The 16,747-nt window shown below is 40.9% G+C and overlaps 1 protein-coding gene across 5 annotated transcripts in view; it reads right to left on the reverse strand.

Annotated features, from left to right (window-relative positions):
* The window catches only part of PPP3CA (protein phosphatase 3 catalytic subunit alpha), a 191,607-nt gene that overhangs the window by 50,169 nt on the left and 124,691 nt on the right, over positions 1–16,747 (reverse strand). For all 5 annotated transcript variants that reach the window (XM_035112123.2, XM_035112121.2, XM_035112124.2 and 2 more), the window contains exons 4-5: positions 2,376–2,487; positions 372–517 (exon numbers count right to left, since the gene is read on the reverse strand). In XM_035112123.2, coding sequence (XP_034968014.1) covers positions 372–517; positions 2,376–2,487 — 258 coding nt within the window. The remainder of the gene's footprint in view (positions 1–371; positions 518–2,375; positions 2,488–16,747) is intronic.

Raw genomic sequence — 16,747 nt, forward strand, 5'->3', positions numbered from 1 at the left:
GCCGCATTCTGGATTAGTTGTAGTTTACGGGTCACCTTCAAAGGTAGCCCAACGTAGAGCGCATTGCAGTAGTCCAAGCGGGAGATAACTAGAGCAAGCACCACTCTGGCGAGACAGTCTGCAGGCAGGTAGGGTATCAGCCTGCGTACCAGATGGAGCTGATAGACAGCTGCCCTGGACACAGAATTGACCTGCGCTAGCCATGTCCATTAATTTCAATAAATCCACTCCTGAGGATGATTAACATTGGATGCAACCCTTCACTTTTAATTCTCCCATATGATAACAGTAGGGGAAAAAATGAGAGATGGTATTTGGAGCAAAGCAAGGTTTGCTTAGTGGCATTTTGGAGTTGTGCTATCCAAACTTACTTTTCTGATGTCATCTAAAGTGTTGATCTCTGGAGACAGGCCACCATGAACACACAGGAACTGTTGGTTCATCAGAGCAGCCAAGGGAAGGCAGTCAAAGGCATCCATGCAGGCATCATACACACGTTCTGAATACTTTATTTTACCTTTTGGATAATAAGATAGTATCAGGAAAAAAAGTACTTGAGAGACTACTGTATGAAAGAATTCAGACCTAAATTATGTGGGCGTGTGAGAACCAGCTTTTAGTCTCAAAGACTAAATTATATTAATATTGACATATTAATCTCTTCCCATATATATTCTGCCCACCTTTGCAAGTAAATAATTTATGGTCTTCCATTGCAGAGATAATGCAGTTTCTATGAAAACGGGGATGCAAACACTGCCACTTCTCCTTTCCAACCACCACTAATAGCATACATTCAAATCCTCTGCTTTGATTGTGACTTAGTTGCTATTCAGTGCTACCGGTACTGATTCATGGCTTTTAGGTAAAGATGTTCGGTCAGAACCTGTTGGGCAGCTAAGATAGTCGTTAGCTAACCTTTCCCAGTTGACCATGCCTTTCAGAATTTAGGCTGGTGTGCAAGGGTGGATGAACCTGCCACCTTCCTTTAGGCAACAGACAAAGATTGATCTGCTCATCTGAGTTTTTGGCAGTTAACTTCGGTGGCTTAATTTATTTCTTATAGTTCACAAGGATTGTCTGACCAGTTTCCCCTGAAAGACTTTTGAATTAGTTGTTTCCTGCTTTCGTCTATCATTTTAGAGTAATTGGGCTTTTCATTCTGTTTGTTGTTTTGTTTTATGGTATTTTCTAGTTTTAAAAGATTTTATTAAGCTTCCTCGGACTCCATTAGGCAAAAGCGCTGCATACAAATCTTTTAAATGAATAAATATTAAGCAAAATTTTAATGATGAAATCATTGAATGCTAAATGTCATGGAGACTAATGAACATTTAAAGTCACATTATATGTTAAAAACAAAACAAAACCACCCTATCAACAGTCATCCTAGAAGGATTCTCCAAAGAGTTATAATTTCATTTTAGATTCTATTATATATTCTCCTGCCCTTTGAAAGGGTAGGTCAGTATAGAAACAGTCACCACGCATCTTCTTAATGATTTGCAGAAACATCATTATGAAATAAATTAGATTGTTCAATTAATTTGAAATGTTAATTTATAAATATGCATATTAAAAACTCAGTAAATTACAAATCATTCAAGTCAATTAACAACCTTTTTATCCTCCACTCTGTAAAGGAAATGTCATTGTACATTGTTCTGTAGGTCATGTTTTCCCAAATGTGGCCACTGTGGATTTTAATGCACCTCTGAAGGCAAAAGGTGCATGTGGTGGTGGAGCAGACAACATGAAAAAAGAGAGAGGTTGGTACCCAGGTGAGGGAACAAATTTACAAGAGGGCAAGACTGACTGCTGGTAACTCTGCCCCTACGCTGGACCCAAGGACCAACTATATGCGTAGCCGCCCTATTTAAGTGCACCTCTTTCCTGTTAGTGCAATTTGTTTTAAACAGTTCTTAATATTTAATTTTAAATGGTTGTAACCCACCCTGACCCATCATTGAAATGATGATGATGATATGGTCCTAAGTTTCTTCCTCCAGTTCCTAGGTGTGACCTACTGCCCTGTCACATTCTCTAATGTGCTACCCTGTTTGGATCAAGATCACTCTGCTGAAAGACCACAGGAGTTTGGAACAAACACAGGACAGTAGAGCTCTATGTTGCAGTCCTGTATCCAGAGCAACAAGGTAAAGACTGACAAGATTGTATGGGGAAGGATCGTATACCAAGGTTATGAGGACTAAGTTGTCTATCATATTGCAGCTACTCATGAGCATAATTTCCTTTAAACTGAATGCAGGTTTAAATATGGCTTTTGTTTACTTGTCTTAACCCTGAATAGACGTTTACCATCTCCAAAAAGAATATTAGGGGGCGGGGGGAAAGTAATTTTGACTCATACTTACATTCTTGTTTAAATGTGAAATACTCTGTTAAATGTCTACATTCATGATTCCCACGCAGTAAAAACAGTGTTTTTGGATAAAGAATTTTCAAGGCCCACAAATACAGCACACACTGCGAAGAAGAAGAAGAAAAGAATGGTGCTGGTTAAGGATTAAGAGTGCTTTTTGTTTTACAAAAGACAACATACATGACGAGTTTTTTTAATATTAAAACATTTTCTAATTACAATACCCGCTCATTCAGAAGCTTACTATCAAACATTTGTGTGTTGTGTGTATTCTACAACAAGCTTGGCCTAACTAGTCATCATAATGTTTTAATATTTCTTAATATTCAATAATGTGGACATTTATTTTCACATAATTTGTTCCCACCCCTTTCCCAAGCTCTCTAAAACCCAGGAAAACCATATCAGGAAAAAAATTATCCAACTGGGTAGACAGCACAACACTAATTAGCTAGAAAAGCATATCGTACAATTATCAGCATTGCCTAATAGCAGTTTAAACAGAGCATTTGATTAGCATTTTATGAAAGGAAATTCATCTGCAAAGCTATGTGGAGAAATAAAAGTGTTTTGTATGATATAAAATCTGTAAGTGATCTACTAAACCATGGGTGTCAAACACAAGCCCCGGGGGCCAAATCCGGCCCGCCAGACCTCATCATGTGGCCCGCTGAGCGCCCCAGCCAGCGGGACCCAGCAGCGGGACCTTGCTGCTGAAGTGCCACGCCGACAAAGCGCCGACAAACAGCTGGGGCGGGGGGGGGGGTAGAAAGGCGGCCGGAGCAGCGCCGCACGGAGAGTCCCGAGCCTCTGCGACGCAGCAGTGCTCTGTAGCACTTTGAATCCTCCTCCTCCTGCCACGGCTCAGTGCCTGGAAACGGCTGCTGCTGCTGCTGCAGCACAGACAAAGCACCCAGCAGCGCCGCGTGGAAGAGGAGGAGGAGGAGGAGGAGGATTCTGGCCCTTAAACCCTGGAACCAGGAGAGCAGCTCCAGTGAGTCAACCTCAGCCAGTCCCTTTGGTGAAGGGTGGTGGCTCACTGGCAGAACATCTGTCCTGCATGCAGAAGGACCCCAGCATCTCCAGGTCCTGCAAAGGTCCTGCATGAAACCCTAGCGAGCGAGCCTCCACCACCCAGTGCAGTTACCAAAAATCATTTTTCAATAAATTGTACAATAATTGTACATTTGAATATCTACTTGCCATTATTCTGACTATGTTTCTGCTTTCAGAGCTAGTTATTACTTACATTATTACAAAAAACAGTAATAATTGAATGCAGTGACAATAATTTATGATAATAAAGAGTGGACACATAGTCCTACAGATACAACCGGCCCTTTGAGGGTGACCAAACTGCTGATGCGGCCCCCGATGAATTTGAGTTTGACACCCCTGTACTAAACTCTACTAAAATCTCAGGATTGTGTCCGATGCTGCACTACTGAAGTTCCATTGTTACAACAGGACTTCCATATGTTCTCTGCTCTGCATGCAACCCCAGAATCTGCTCTAGAGGGTCTCCTCCAGGGGCTTGGATGGGGACAGAAGAGGAAGAGGAAATTCTGTTGTTTCTGCATGGAAGCAAAGAACCCAACAACATGATCCAACTCTCCAGATGTACAGCAGGCAAAACACAGTTGAAGAGTTGCTTGGCTGCTTTCATTTTTCATTTGATCTGTTTTCATAATTTACTTCTATATCCATGATTCGGCAGCCTTTTGAGGTGAAGCAACCGACTTAACTGTGGTTTTCCAAGGATTTGTGATTTCAGACAACAGCAAACCACACTTTGTGCTAGTGCTGTGCCAAACCTTTGGTGTCTTCCCCATTTCAAGAAGAGATGCCTGACTAGGAGTCATTGCAACGAGCTGTACTGCTCTGAGTGAGTGAAAGACTTTCTCTAAATGCCTTCTGGATTGAGCAAAGCCACCTCAGCACACACACTAATAAGCAGGAAATGGAAAAATATAAATTTTCTGTTGAGAAATATCACCTACCACCTGCCCTTTTCAAAGCAATATTTGCTTCACTCCAGCAGCCCTTTGAATGGGGTGTGGAATGGGGTGTGAAAGTTTGACACAACACTAGTTAGCACAAACTGTTGCTTGACAGCCCCTTCAGAACTATGGTTTGTAAACTTGTGTAAGTTCAGACAATGCCTTGGACACTTTTTATGCAAAGGTGGGATATAAATGTAACAAATACACAAACAACACAAACCGTCATTTGGTTTTTAAAGGTTTCCGTCATCTTGGAATCTGACAAATTATCCCTTTTAACTGCTGGCCAAGAGGGGCCTTTAAAAGGAATTTGTGGTGCTTTTGGTAGGCTCTCTCTTGTTTTATCTCACTGTTGGAGAGAATCAAAAAATGTTTTCATGCTCGTTAAAGGCTACTTTATCTCCTTAAGTAGTGCATGTTTGCCGGGGGCAGGGGTGGTGAAGAGAAGGGAGGGTGGTAAATAATATTCACCACATATAAACCTCATAAAATTAAATGAGACTTGAGCAGAGAAGAGAGGCAAACGTGAACTGGAGAACAGAGAAAGAAAAATGTAACTTTTGAAGTTGCTCTCTTTTAAGCAGCCCTATAGCTAATCTTATTGCCAAGTCATCTCTTCTTTAGATACTTGGAAAAGAATGAGGACAAAAGCTTCCCAGAGGCTTTATTTCATGCATGAGATGCTGATTAACAAAAGCTAGCACATTAACCTACAGCACTCCTTCCAGTACTTTTTTTAAAATTCAGAAGAGGGATTGGACATTTCCATAGGTAATAGAAACATCCAGAAACACAACATATAACAAACAATTTGGAGAAAGAACAAAAATGCTAGCAGGGGAGAAGACCATAATCGTGTGGGGAAACCTTCTAACTTTTGAAATGGGGAGGAGGCTTAATTTCAGGACGGCTTCTTAGGAGGCACAATCACGACGATCTGTGCAAGGTAGGGCTGGGAGGATATGTGGTTTTCAACGTTGTGATATATCACCAGCAAACCATTGTAACACAGTGATATATCATGATGTCTGAAATAAGAAGGGATGGCTGGGCTGTGGAGGGAGGGAGTGGGCAGGAGGCGAGGCCAGAAAGAAGGGAGGAAGGAGGCACCCAGCTTGCTTGGGATGAAAGACACAGCCTGCTTACTTGAGTGCAGGTAAGCAGGCAGGCAGGCGAGCATCTTCTCCAGCTTCCTCTGCTGAGGTCACCACTCTTTTTTAAAGCACCACACTTTTTTAAAGCACCATGCTTCAGGACGAACTTGATTTACTCCTTGCATCCACCTAGCAACTCTTAAAACTCAAGTATGGTACAGAAGCAAGATTTGGCCCAGAAGCATTGAGTGCAGCAGACACACCATATCTCCTGCAAAAGTCATGTAGCTTCTTCTTCTTGAGAAAACTCATCAAGTGCCTATACACAGTAGTATGTAACAGACTAAGCTGTGAGCTGTCATGTGCATGCACATGAAAGCTCATACCAAAATAAAAACTTAGTTGGTCTTTAAGGTGCTACTGAAAGATTTTTTTTTTTGCTTCGACTCAGACCAACACGGCTACCTACCTGTAACTAGACTAAGCTGTGTTCTAAACCCAGAAAGACATACGTGGGACAAAGAATGAGGAGCACACACAATGGGGGGGGGGAAGGCCTTACATAGTACTAAACTATCCATTCACAACATTAAACTGAGTTTAATTCAACAGAAAATGCTTTTTTAGACTGGATACGAAGATGCCTGAAGCCAGGGGCATCTGCTAGAGCTGCAAGCAGCCACTAGCAGACCTCTAACTCATGTACTATGGAACTGACCAGTTCCAACCTTTCTGGAAGGAAGTACAGGCTGTTCTGTTTTACTAAATACACAGCAAAGAATTTTAGCTCACAGCTCTAGGCTGTGTACACACAGCAAGTTTAAAGCACATTCAAAGCACATTTTCTCCCCTCGAAGTATTATGGGCATTGTAGTTTGTTAAGGAATGGTGGGGATTGCAACGCTCTGAGGGGGAAACTACAATGCCCAGAATTCTCTGAAGGAGAGAATATTCTTCAAATGTGCTTTAATGGTGTAGAGTATGCGCAGTGCCAGAGCTGTATTACTTCTGTAGGAGCACAAGCAAATTTCCCAAATGGACAGCCGTATCTTAAGCATACAAGGAAAACAAATCGTAGAGCTTAAAAATGTCCTTAGTACGTAACAATGTGTTTGTTGCACCATATCTCCCTGAACTGAAAAGCAGTGATTCCCCCCCCCCCTCATTTCTTCTGGTTTGTGTAAGCCTGTCACTACATAGTGAGTCACAAACTTCCTACCACTGAATTTTTCTACTGTCACTCCTCTGCTTATAAGGCTTCACTTTCCAATAAACGAACTAGCTGACATGTGAGACATCCCAGTTGGTTGTTGTTGTTTAAACATAGAAATCCAATGGCTGTTTGCAGGCTCAGATAACTTTCTCACTTGCTCAGATGGGTGCGAGACACAATAATGTGAGATTACTTTGCAAGAGAGAGAGAGAGAGACACATATTTGGCACTGATACTGCCCCCAACCTTGTCCCCCCCCCTGTAATATCTAGCTCAGTTTACCCATACCTTAACATTATCACTATATATACCAGGGGTGGCCAACTGAAGAGACTGCGATCTACTCACAGAGTAAAAAACTGGCAGTGATCTACCCCCCTTTGGGGTGTTCTGGTCAAAGTTCTTAAGCTTTTTTTAGGGAGGAGGAAAGCCTCGTTTTTTAGGAGTTCAGGTCAAAGTTGTTGAGCTTTTTTTAGGAAGGAGGAAGCCCCCATTTGTTAGGGGTTCAGGTCAGAGTTGCTGAGCTTTTCTGAGGCGGGAAATGATTCATTAATGATTCATTAATGTGTTGAATCATTTCCTTCATATTCTTCAGTGGGTGTTTTCCTTTCTTTTGTGGTTATAGCCTACAACAGTGAAAGGACTTCCATCTGGCTAGCTTTCTTTTCCTTTTTGTCACGGACTAATTGAGTGACCTCGGGCAAGATTCCCATTCTTCCAAGTATCTCAGCATATTTATCCATGTGACAGATTACATATCACAATATTGATTTACCACTCAAAGATGCTATGAGGCTTAATTAAAGTGTTTTGTGTTGATTCAATTGAAGGCTTCTGGAAAATGCACAATACCTTTTATGATGAGAGGGCCCCACATGGTAATGGTCATTAAATTGTGACCACAACAACTGTAGCATTGTTAAATGCAATCATTTAGAATTTGACATAGCCACCTATTGGTAAGATTTACACTTCTCTTCTATGTCAGAGCAAGTCAACAACTGATGGCAATGGATCCTAATCCAGCCCTTCATTTCCCAGAATGCAACCTTCCCTCCATTCTTCTCTTCATACTGTCTGAAACGGTTTCTTAAGCAATGGAAGGAAATAGTAAATACTGTATGAAGAATTGAAGGGTTCCCTTTGTTGCTATCCCAGTCAGTGTTAATTAAGCAGGTGTGTGTGTAGAGATTGACTATGTGCCCTCGCTCCCAATAAGCACTTGCCTGGGCTATCTAAAACAAGCACACACATAGCTACTGACACACAGTAACTTTGAATTAGTTCAAATAGTGGCCCTATTCTGAAACTGAGTCCAATACTGTATGTGGACATCAGAGAGGTTCAAGTGAAGTACAGGCACAACTAGTTTTGGGGAGGTGGAGTAGTGTTCCAAGAGATGTTGTCCATTTATTTATTTAGCAATTGGGATCATGTAACTTACAGGAAGCTGTCAAGCCAGACAGTGGGCCAGTATTATCTACACTAACTGGCAGCAACTCTCCCCAAGGATTCATACAGGGGTGTCTCTCTGTCCTACCTGGAGATGATGATGATAACAATAATAACTATTATTATTATTATTATTATTATTATTATTATTATTATTATTATTATTATTTTACTCTGCCCATCTGGCTGGGTTTCCCCAGCCACTTTGGGTGACTTACAGCACATTACATAGTGCAAAACATCAGACATTCCTGCATTGCATGGGTTTGGACTGGATAACCTTGTGGTCCCTTCCAACTCTACAAGTCTATGATTCAAAGAAAAGGGAACTGTGGTTTTGCTGTTAAATGGTCACATATCTAAAGGACTGACAAAGTAGCTGCCTGCTTCTGCCTGATATATATATATATATATATATATATATATATATATATATATATATATACTAATTTGTTATCAGAGAATCACATGAAGAACATGAAAGTTTCTTTTTACCATCTGCTGAATATTTCCCAATTACACTACTGTTTTGTTTTGTCATCTGCATGCTCATTCATCATCTCTAGGCTTCATTACCAAAGCATATACTACCAATTTCTTAACATGACTATGATAATATTCATACTTGCCATGTTTTCCTTCCAAATGGCTCACCAGCAGTACCCACCTTGTCTTTGAAGGAATGTCCATTAACCTTACCTTGTTTGAGAAACCGATTATATCTTTGTTTTGCAATTAGGCATGCAATTAGGATTCATTTGGGTCTGTCAATGACAGGAAATTTCTGCATGGGCCTGATTAGCTCATATATTTACTTAGAATTCCCCAGATTGAGAAAGTCCCCACTTTTCATGGTGTATTTGAGAGGAAGCATGACCAATACTTCTTGGGACCCTGGTACAAGTGTAATGTGACCAGTCTCTTAATCCTGGCTGAGAAATTTGGGCATGGCATGGAGTTGAAATTGGATACTTTAAAGGCTAACCTTAGTTAGAATGAACCATGAATAGTGCTGGTGTAGCTCAGGGATGCAAAACCTATGGCATGCCTGACATTGCAGGGCTACAACTTCTGACCACTGGACACTATGGCTGGGGCTGATGGGAGCTGTAATCATTTCAACAACTTCTGGAAGGCCACATACACTGATTCTCACTTGTTATTATAGATACCTACTATCATTCCAGTTACATAAGCGGGTAGACTTAATCCCTTACAGTGACACACTTGTTTTCTATGTGCTGCAAGTCTTTCATACAGGGACACTGACATACACAAACCACCATTACCCCAGTATGAAGTATAGAATCGTAGAATCATAGAGTATGAAGGGACCATGAGAGTCATCTGTTTCAACCCCCTGCAATGCAGGAATCTGTTGCTCAACGTGGAGCTCAAACCCACAACCCTGAGGTTAAGAGTCCCAATAAGCATTTCACCAGTCATTCACTGTCAAGAATGGTTGTACATGTAGTACACCACTTTCCAATTACAAGAACAGTTAGGAAAATTTGTATTTTTACCTTTTTTTCCAGAAATCCCAGGACATTATCTGACTCATAATAGCCAGTATTTCAACTCAGAACTTGCCAGAGCACAAATGGAACAGAATGTTGGGCTGTGGGATTTCTGTTTCCCTTTAAACACTTGAAGACTGATGGAAAGGGCTTTTCAGTGGCAAGTAATGTGTGTGTGTGTGTGTGTGTGTGTGTGTGTGGTTTGTGTTTGTTTGTTTGTTTGTGTGTGTGTGTTTGCACAATGCAGCCTGTATTTACTAGCCAGTACACAGACAAATTGCTAGTAGCTGTTCTTACACTGTATAGTTCACTATATGAAATTCAAGAGACTTCTCTGAACTGTTTTCTGCCTGGAAGTCAGCCTGGAAATTTCTGAACATCAGCTGCTTTCACAAGGCTTCCAGTAGAGGATCTATGGTGGGAAATTGCATGAAAACACTCTCACTACCAGCTGGCATTTCAAGCCTTGAGGTTTTGGATAACTAAGGAATAAGGTTGGGCTATGGAAATTCGAGGACTTCAAAACTACTTCAAGTTTGGCTCCCATCTTTGTCTCTCTCTCCCCTACCAAACATTACTTTAAAATCCTTTGCCATTTCTTCAAAGACTCAGATTTATCCCATGCCTTCTTTGTAATCATGGGATGTGGGATGAACAGGTACAAAGGGAAATGAAAGAGCTGTGTGTGTGTGTGTGTGCGCGCACACATGCGCACACACCCAACGAAAGCAAGATACAAGATATTCTCCAGATATTTTAGAAGTTGTAATCCGATGGGGATGATAATAGTCTGCTCTCTGAAGTTAAAGCCCTACTTCTCTCAAAAAGGCAAATGCAGCTAATGGGGGCCGGGGGAGAGGCAAACACTTGATCCTCAAAACTCCCTAGAAGCACAAGATATAAAATATTTATATACCGGGCTTCGTCCTTTTGGATTTCAGTGTGGAATGTAGCATACAATCAGTACAATAAAATACAGCAACAATAAAAGCATCTGACAAGACCCTTAAAACCACCATGACATTTGCACAGGTTAATATGACTGAGTAAATTAGAAGTCACTGAATTGGTCAAGCCCTGATGGACTGTTACTGCTGCTTGAAACCTGTTATGAGTACAGCCTTCTGGTGATTTTAATGTTCTGTTCTTTACTATGCGACTTGACTGCATTTCGCATGCAGCCATGACATTTGCTGTGTAGCTATTGTATGCTGCCCTGGGGCGATTCTAACGAATAAACCCAATGAATAGATAACAATTTATTTAATTATTCCACCTGGTGCCAAAAAGATGGAAGTGTTGGCGGCAGGAAGATTTATTTGGGAAGAGCATTCAACAACCTGGGCACCATTGTCGAAAGTGGAAGGAAGGAGAAATACCAGCAAAAGAAGCCTGGCAGATGAAACTGATGGAGTATGTGTGGAGATGGCAAAACTGACCAGGAAGATCTGAAACCAGGACAATCAAGTATTTTCTAAAGACTGGAGTAAATTTGTAATTTATTTAAAAGACCACTGTAAACAGTTAAAATCTTTGGAAGGGGGGTGTAATGAGACTTGTAATGTGGAATTATTTATTGTAATTATGTTTATATAATAGATGTATAATGGTAAAAGATGCAGCAAATTTAAATTTAAATATGGAACCCATGGAGGGAGGGAAGGTTCCCATGGAGGTCCAGAGGTTCAAAAGAACCTTGTATTTTAATGTTTGAAATGGTTATGTTTTATATGTATAAAATTATCAAAAACTCAATAAAAATTATAGAAAAGAAAAAATAACTCGTATATCCTCCTTGTTTTGCTGCTTGCCTGGGATTGTCAGGAACCAGGTATGCTATGATACATGGCTAATTAGTACAAATCAGAAGTGCTTGTTTAAGTTCTTGCCACAAAATTGCCATGTGATCTTGTGAAGGGGGCACCTCATCCTAGCTTCATGGCATACGATATTAGAAAAATAATACTCTCCTTTCAGGGCTGTTTGAAGGATGACAGCACCACTGATATGGCATATGAAGACCACCCAGAAGCACTGTGTTAAGTATTATGGGTCACAAGTTGTGCAGGCCAGTACTAGCACAAATAGGAAGTGCTTCTTTCGTTTCATCATCTTTCTAATCTGTGTATGCTTTAATCAAGTGTGTCATTACTGTATCTAGCTTCCTTCCCACAACCTGACCACAAGAGGGAGTAAAAAAGGAAACAGAAAAAAGTCCTAATAACAAAACTGCAAGATTTGCAAGCCAAATCAGAATAAACAAAACCTAACATCTTCACTTAATGCATGGGAAAGGAGGGTGTGTGTGTGTGTGTGTGTGTGTGTGTGTGTGTGTGTGTTTCTTCAAGGTTTTATTATGCTGTAAAGCACTTATTTATTTCTGCCATGTGCATTCAATAGAAGTTTGAAGTGCTTTATTTTCCTTTCCAATGCATTATTAAATTTCTTCCACCCACCTTGCATAATTTCCAGGCCTTGCTCTTAACAATAGGGACATTTCCTTCATGCACTCTCAACCTGAAAGAAATTATTTGCAGCCTACATACAAGGAGAATTCCACCCACCATGGAAAAAGAAGAGCTGGAAGGAACTTTCAGTTCAAGCCCTCAAAGAAAATTTGGATAGAGTCTACATGTCTCCCCTTCACAGAACTAATATGTAATATAGCCTCAAATGGCAGAAGGCTAAACCCCCCCCCCCGTAAAATTCAACAAGCCTTAGAAAGCATTGCTAATAACAAGGCCAGTGGAAGTGATGATATTCCAGCTGAACTGTTTAAAATTTTAAAAGATGATGCTGTTAAGGTGCTACACCCAATATGCCAGCAAGTTTGGAAAACTCAGCAATGGCCAGAGGATTGGAGAAGATCAGTCTACATCCCGATTCCAAAGAAGGGCAGTGCCAAAGAATGCTCCAACTACCGCACAATTGCGCTCATTTCACACGCTAGCAAGGTTATGCTTAAAATTCTACAAGGCAGGCTTAGGCAGTATGTGGACCGAGAACTCCCAGAAGTGCAAGCTGGATTTCGAAGGGGCAGAGGAACCAGAGACCAAATAGCAAACATGCGCTGGATTATGGAGAAAGCTAGAGAGTTCCAGAAAAACGTCTACTTCTGCTTCATTGACTATGCAAAAGCCTTTGACTGTGTCGACCATAGCAAACTATGGCAAGTTCTTAAAGAAATGGGAGTGCCTGATCACCTCATCTGTCTCCTGAGAAATCTCTATGTGGGACAAGAAGCTACAGTTAGAACTGGATATGGAACAACTGATTGGTTCAAAATTGGGAAAGGAGTACGACAAGGTTGTATATTGTCTCCCTGCTTATTTAACTTATATTCAGAATTCATCATGCGAAAGGCTGGACTAGATGAATCCCAAGCCGGAATTAATATTGCCGGAAGAAATATCAACAACCTCAGATATGCAGATGACACAACCTTGATGGCAGAAAGCGAGGAGGAATTAAAGAACCTTTTAATGAGGATGAAAGAGGAGAGCGCAAAATATGGTCTGAAGCTCAACATCAAAAAAACCAAGATCATGGCCACTGGTCCCATCACCTCCTGGCAAATAGAAGGGGAAGAAATGGAGGCAGTGAGAGATTTTACTTTCTTGGGCTCCTTGATCACTGCAGATGGTGACAGCAGTCACGAAATTAAAAGACGCCTGCTTCTTGGGAGAAAAGCAATGACAAACCTAGACAGCATCTTAAAAAGCAGAGACATCACCTTGCCGACAAAGGTCCGTATAGTTAAAGCTATGGTTTTCCCAGTAGTGATGTATGGAAGTGAGAGTTGGACCATAAAGAAGGCTGATCGCCGAAGAATTGATGCTTTTGAATTATGGTGCTGGAGGAGACTCTTGAGAGTCCCATGGACTGCAAGAAGATCAAACCTATCCATTCTTAAGGAAATCAGCCCTGAGTGCTCCCTGGAAGGACAGATCGTGAAGCTGAGGCTCCAATACTTTGGCCACCTCATGAGAAGAGAAGAATCCTTGGAAAAGACCCTGATGTTGGGAAAGATTGAGGGCACTAGGAGAAGGGGACGACAGAGGACAAGATGGTTGGACAGTGTTCTCGAAGCTACGAACATGAGTTTGACCAAACTGCGGGAGGCAGTGCGAGACAGGAGTGCCTGGCGTGCTATGGTCCATGGGGTCACGAAGAGTCGGACACGACTAAACGACTAAACAACAACAAAGAAGAACCAATGTGGACCATATAGCCTTGTTTTCTCCCATTCTGTATGCAAGAATGACTTCAATGCGCGAGGAGACCCAACTGGATTCAAAGTGGATCACAATTTGAACAGGAGTTAGCAAGTTGAATAAAGGAAAGAGATCAAAATTGCATTTCAGATTTGACTTACAGTGTAGCTTAGTACAAAAGGCAGCAGGAAGGTATGGAGTAGAAAGTTAGGACTTGCCATGTTCTTCCGGTCAGAAGGGAGTAAGGTTAACTCCTCTTCAGGAAGAAGGCAGGGCCAATCAGGAAAAAAGACCATTTATGTCCTTCCTGGAAAGGAGGCACCTTCCAGTTTCACAGCTTTGGGGGTGCCTGATATATACCATCAAATTCTAAGCAATGCTACTGCCTAGCTAACTATTCTCCATAGTTCTAGTTACAGGTAGGTAGCCGTGTTGGTCTGAGCTTTTGTGTGCGTGCACACTTCATCAGATACACTGAAACAGAAGTAACCAGACCCTTATGTATATTCAGAGGGTGGGGGTGGGGGTGATGGGAATGGGTGATGGGCTGATAGGAGTGGTAAACAGTCATCAACAGGTTTAGCCCATCACCCATTCCCATCACCCCCACCACCCACCCTCTGAATATACATAAGGGTCTGGTTACTTCTGTTTCAGTGCATCTGATGAAGTGTGCATGCACATGAAAGCTCATACCAAAATAAAAAATTAGTTGGTCTTTAAGGTGCTACTGAAGGAATTATTTAATTTTATTCTCCATAGTATTAGCTCCTTCCCAGTCAGTATTCTTTGCATTTACCTCTGCTGAATTTCATTCAATTCTGTCCTTCATTTTGTCAAGACAATTTCAAATCCTAACACTACTCCCCCAAGGGTATTTGCAGTATATCCTCCTTTTATGTCAACTGCAAATTCCCTAAAATATACAAGCTCTTTTTCTTTGGTAAAGTAGTTATCAAAAGCATTAAACAGGACTGGATACAGGTGCAGATTATACAAGGAATATAGCAAGCTCTGGATGCCATGGTTGCTAAGCCTGAAATTGGACACCATTAGTTTCAAATGAAATTATTCATAAACAGTAAAGGACTTTAACAAGCCTAAAACATAATTTATTAGATACTAATTCCTCCCCTATTCCATAACTAAATTTATTATCTTGGCTAATGTAGACATTGCCTTTATTTTGGTGGTCAAAATTTTCCACCTTCAGTACAGATAAGAAGCCAGACATATAATTAACCCAAAGCAATAGTAACAGTTTATGCTACAGACAACATTAAAGATCACACATTTTTAATTTCATAAATATAATTGTAATTCTCCCCTGCCGCTGCAAAGTGACAGTTTATAATAATTTAATTTGACTTAGTGCATTCAAAGACAATGCATTGGGTGTCTATTCAATGCTACTCTGAGGGAGGATAACTTAGTTGGAAACAGCCGATTGTTTCTTGCCAAGTTGAAAGGACATCTTTTAAGAAAAGTAACTGCTAATCTCTCCCTAAATGATGCCAAGCAATAAGATCTACCATTTCTCTTCTTAGTGGATCTTATCATTAAAGTAGATTATACTTGCTCCAGAACAGGGGTTCCCAACAAAATTTTCTCGAGGGCCCCTCATCGAGCCGCTATTGTGACAAGGACCCCCATTAATTCCTAATCCTAAAATTAAAAAGTGAGAGCCAAATTAAGAGTCTTTTTATATTTTATATTTATACGTTTTTTTTACAGTTCTTCTTCTTCATCTGTAGGCCTTTGTCGTTTTAACGGACCACTTTTTAACCAACGGTCCATTTTTAACTACGCGAACTGTAGCTTCTGCGAAAAATAACGCTTTGTTTACAAACACTACTGTTTTGCAAAGAGGCAGCACGCGCCAGGGAGGAGGGAGGGGAATGGAGAAGACAGGGGACCTGCGCAGTAGCGCACAAATGAAGCCGACGCGCGCAAAGCATATTGGGGAGGTGAGCGTTAGTAGAATGTGCGCGCTGCCTCTTTGCAAAACAGTAGTGTTTGTAAAGCGCCACCTAACGGCATACAGCAGAACTACTGCCTCTATCTAATTCTAGTTTTGCGCTAGACTCTGCTCATGCAGGAAGCGGCCAAATCAAAAAATCTGTTATCATACGAAATATATTTAATATATTTTTATTCTAATAGCATCTTGAGGACCCCTCTGGCATAGCTCGCGGACCCCTGGGGGTCCCCGGACCACCTGTTGGAAACCACTGCTCCAGAAGATTAATTCTGCTATTGAACCTTCCCAAGGGGAATTTCACAAGCCCCTCAAGGACCTAGCTGGGGTTGTGGGGAGACATTCAAACTCTTTTCTAAAGTGTCAGCTTTTTTAAAAAAAATCTCTGGCTCTTTTATTTCAAGATTCCACATATAAACATCTGCTCTTCAATTTTGCATATTTGAAGATGCAGAAAATACACTAACAGATACAATCCAGTTGCTCAATAAGAAATAAGCCTCTCCTAAACTAAAGAGTGTGCTTGGCACTTATTTTTAATTTTTAAAACAAACTAATATTTTATCAGGACTATTTCATATGTTCAGATAACTATATTTCTACTGTTCCATATTGGCTGTGATCCCTTGGCTAAGCATATGCTATGTCTCCACAACAAAGTTTGTGACAAGGGGCTTGGATAAGAGGCTTTTTAACCTGGTTTAAGGCGTTTACCCAAACACATTCTCTCCTATTACTGTTCCAATTATTATGGACTACAATAATCTATCCTTGTTTAAGATAATTTCTTCGAGATCATCCAGCACAGATTTAAACCCTTAGCTCGCTTTAGCTATTTTTAAGCAAAACATACACAAGCAAAAGAGGGTACATAGAAAAAGCATGAGGCTGGT

Source organism: Zootoca vivipara, chromosome 9 (genome assembly GCF_963506605.1).
Source record: "Zootoca vivipara chromosome 9, rZooViv1.1, whole genome shotgun sequence".
Taxonomy (NCBI): domain Eukaryota; kingdom Metazoa; phylum Chordata; class Lepidosauria; order Squamata; family Lacertidae; genus Zootoca; species Zootoca vivipara.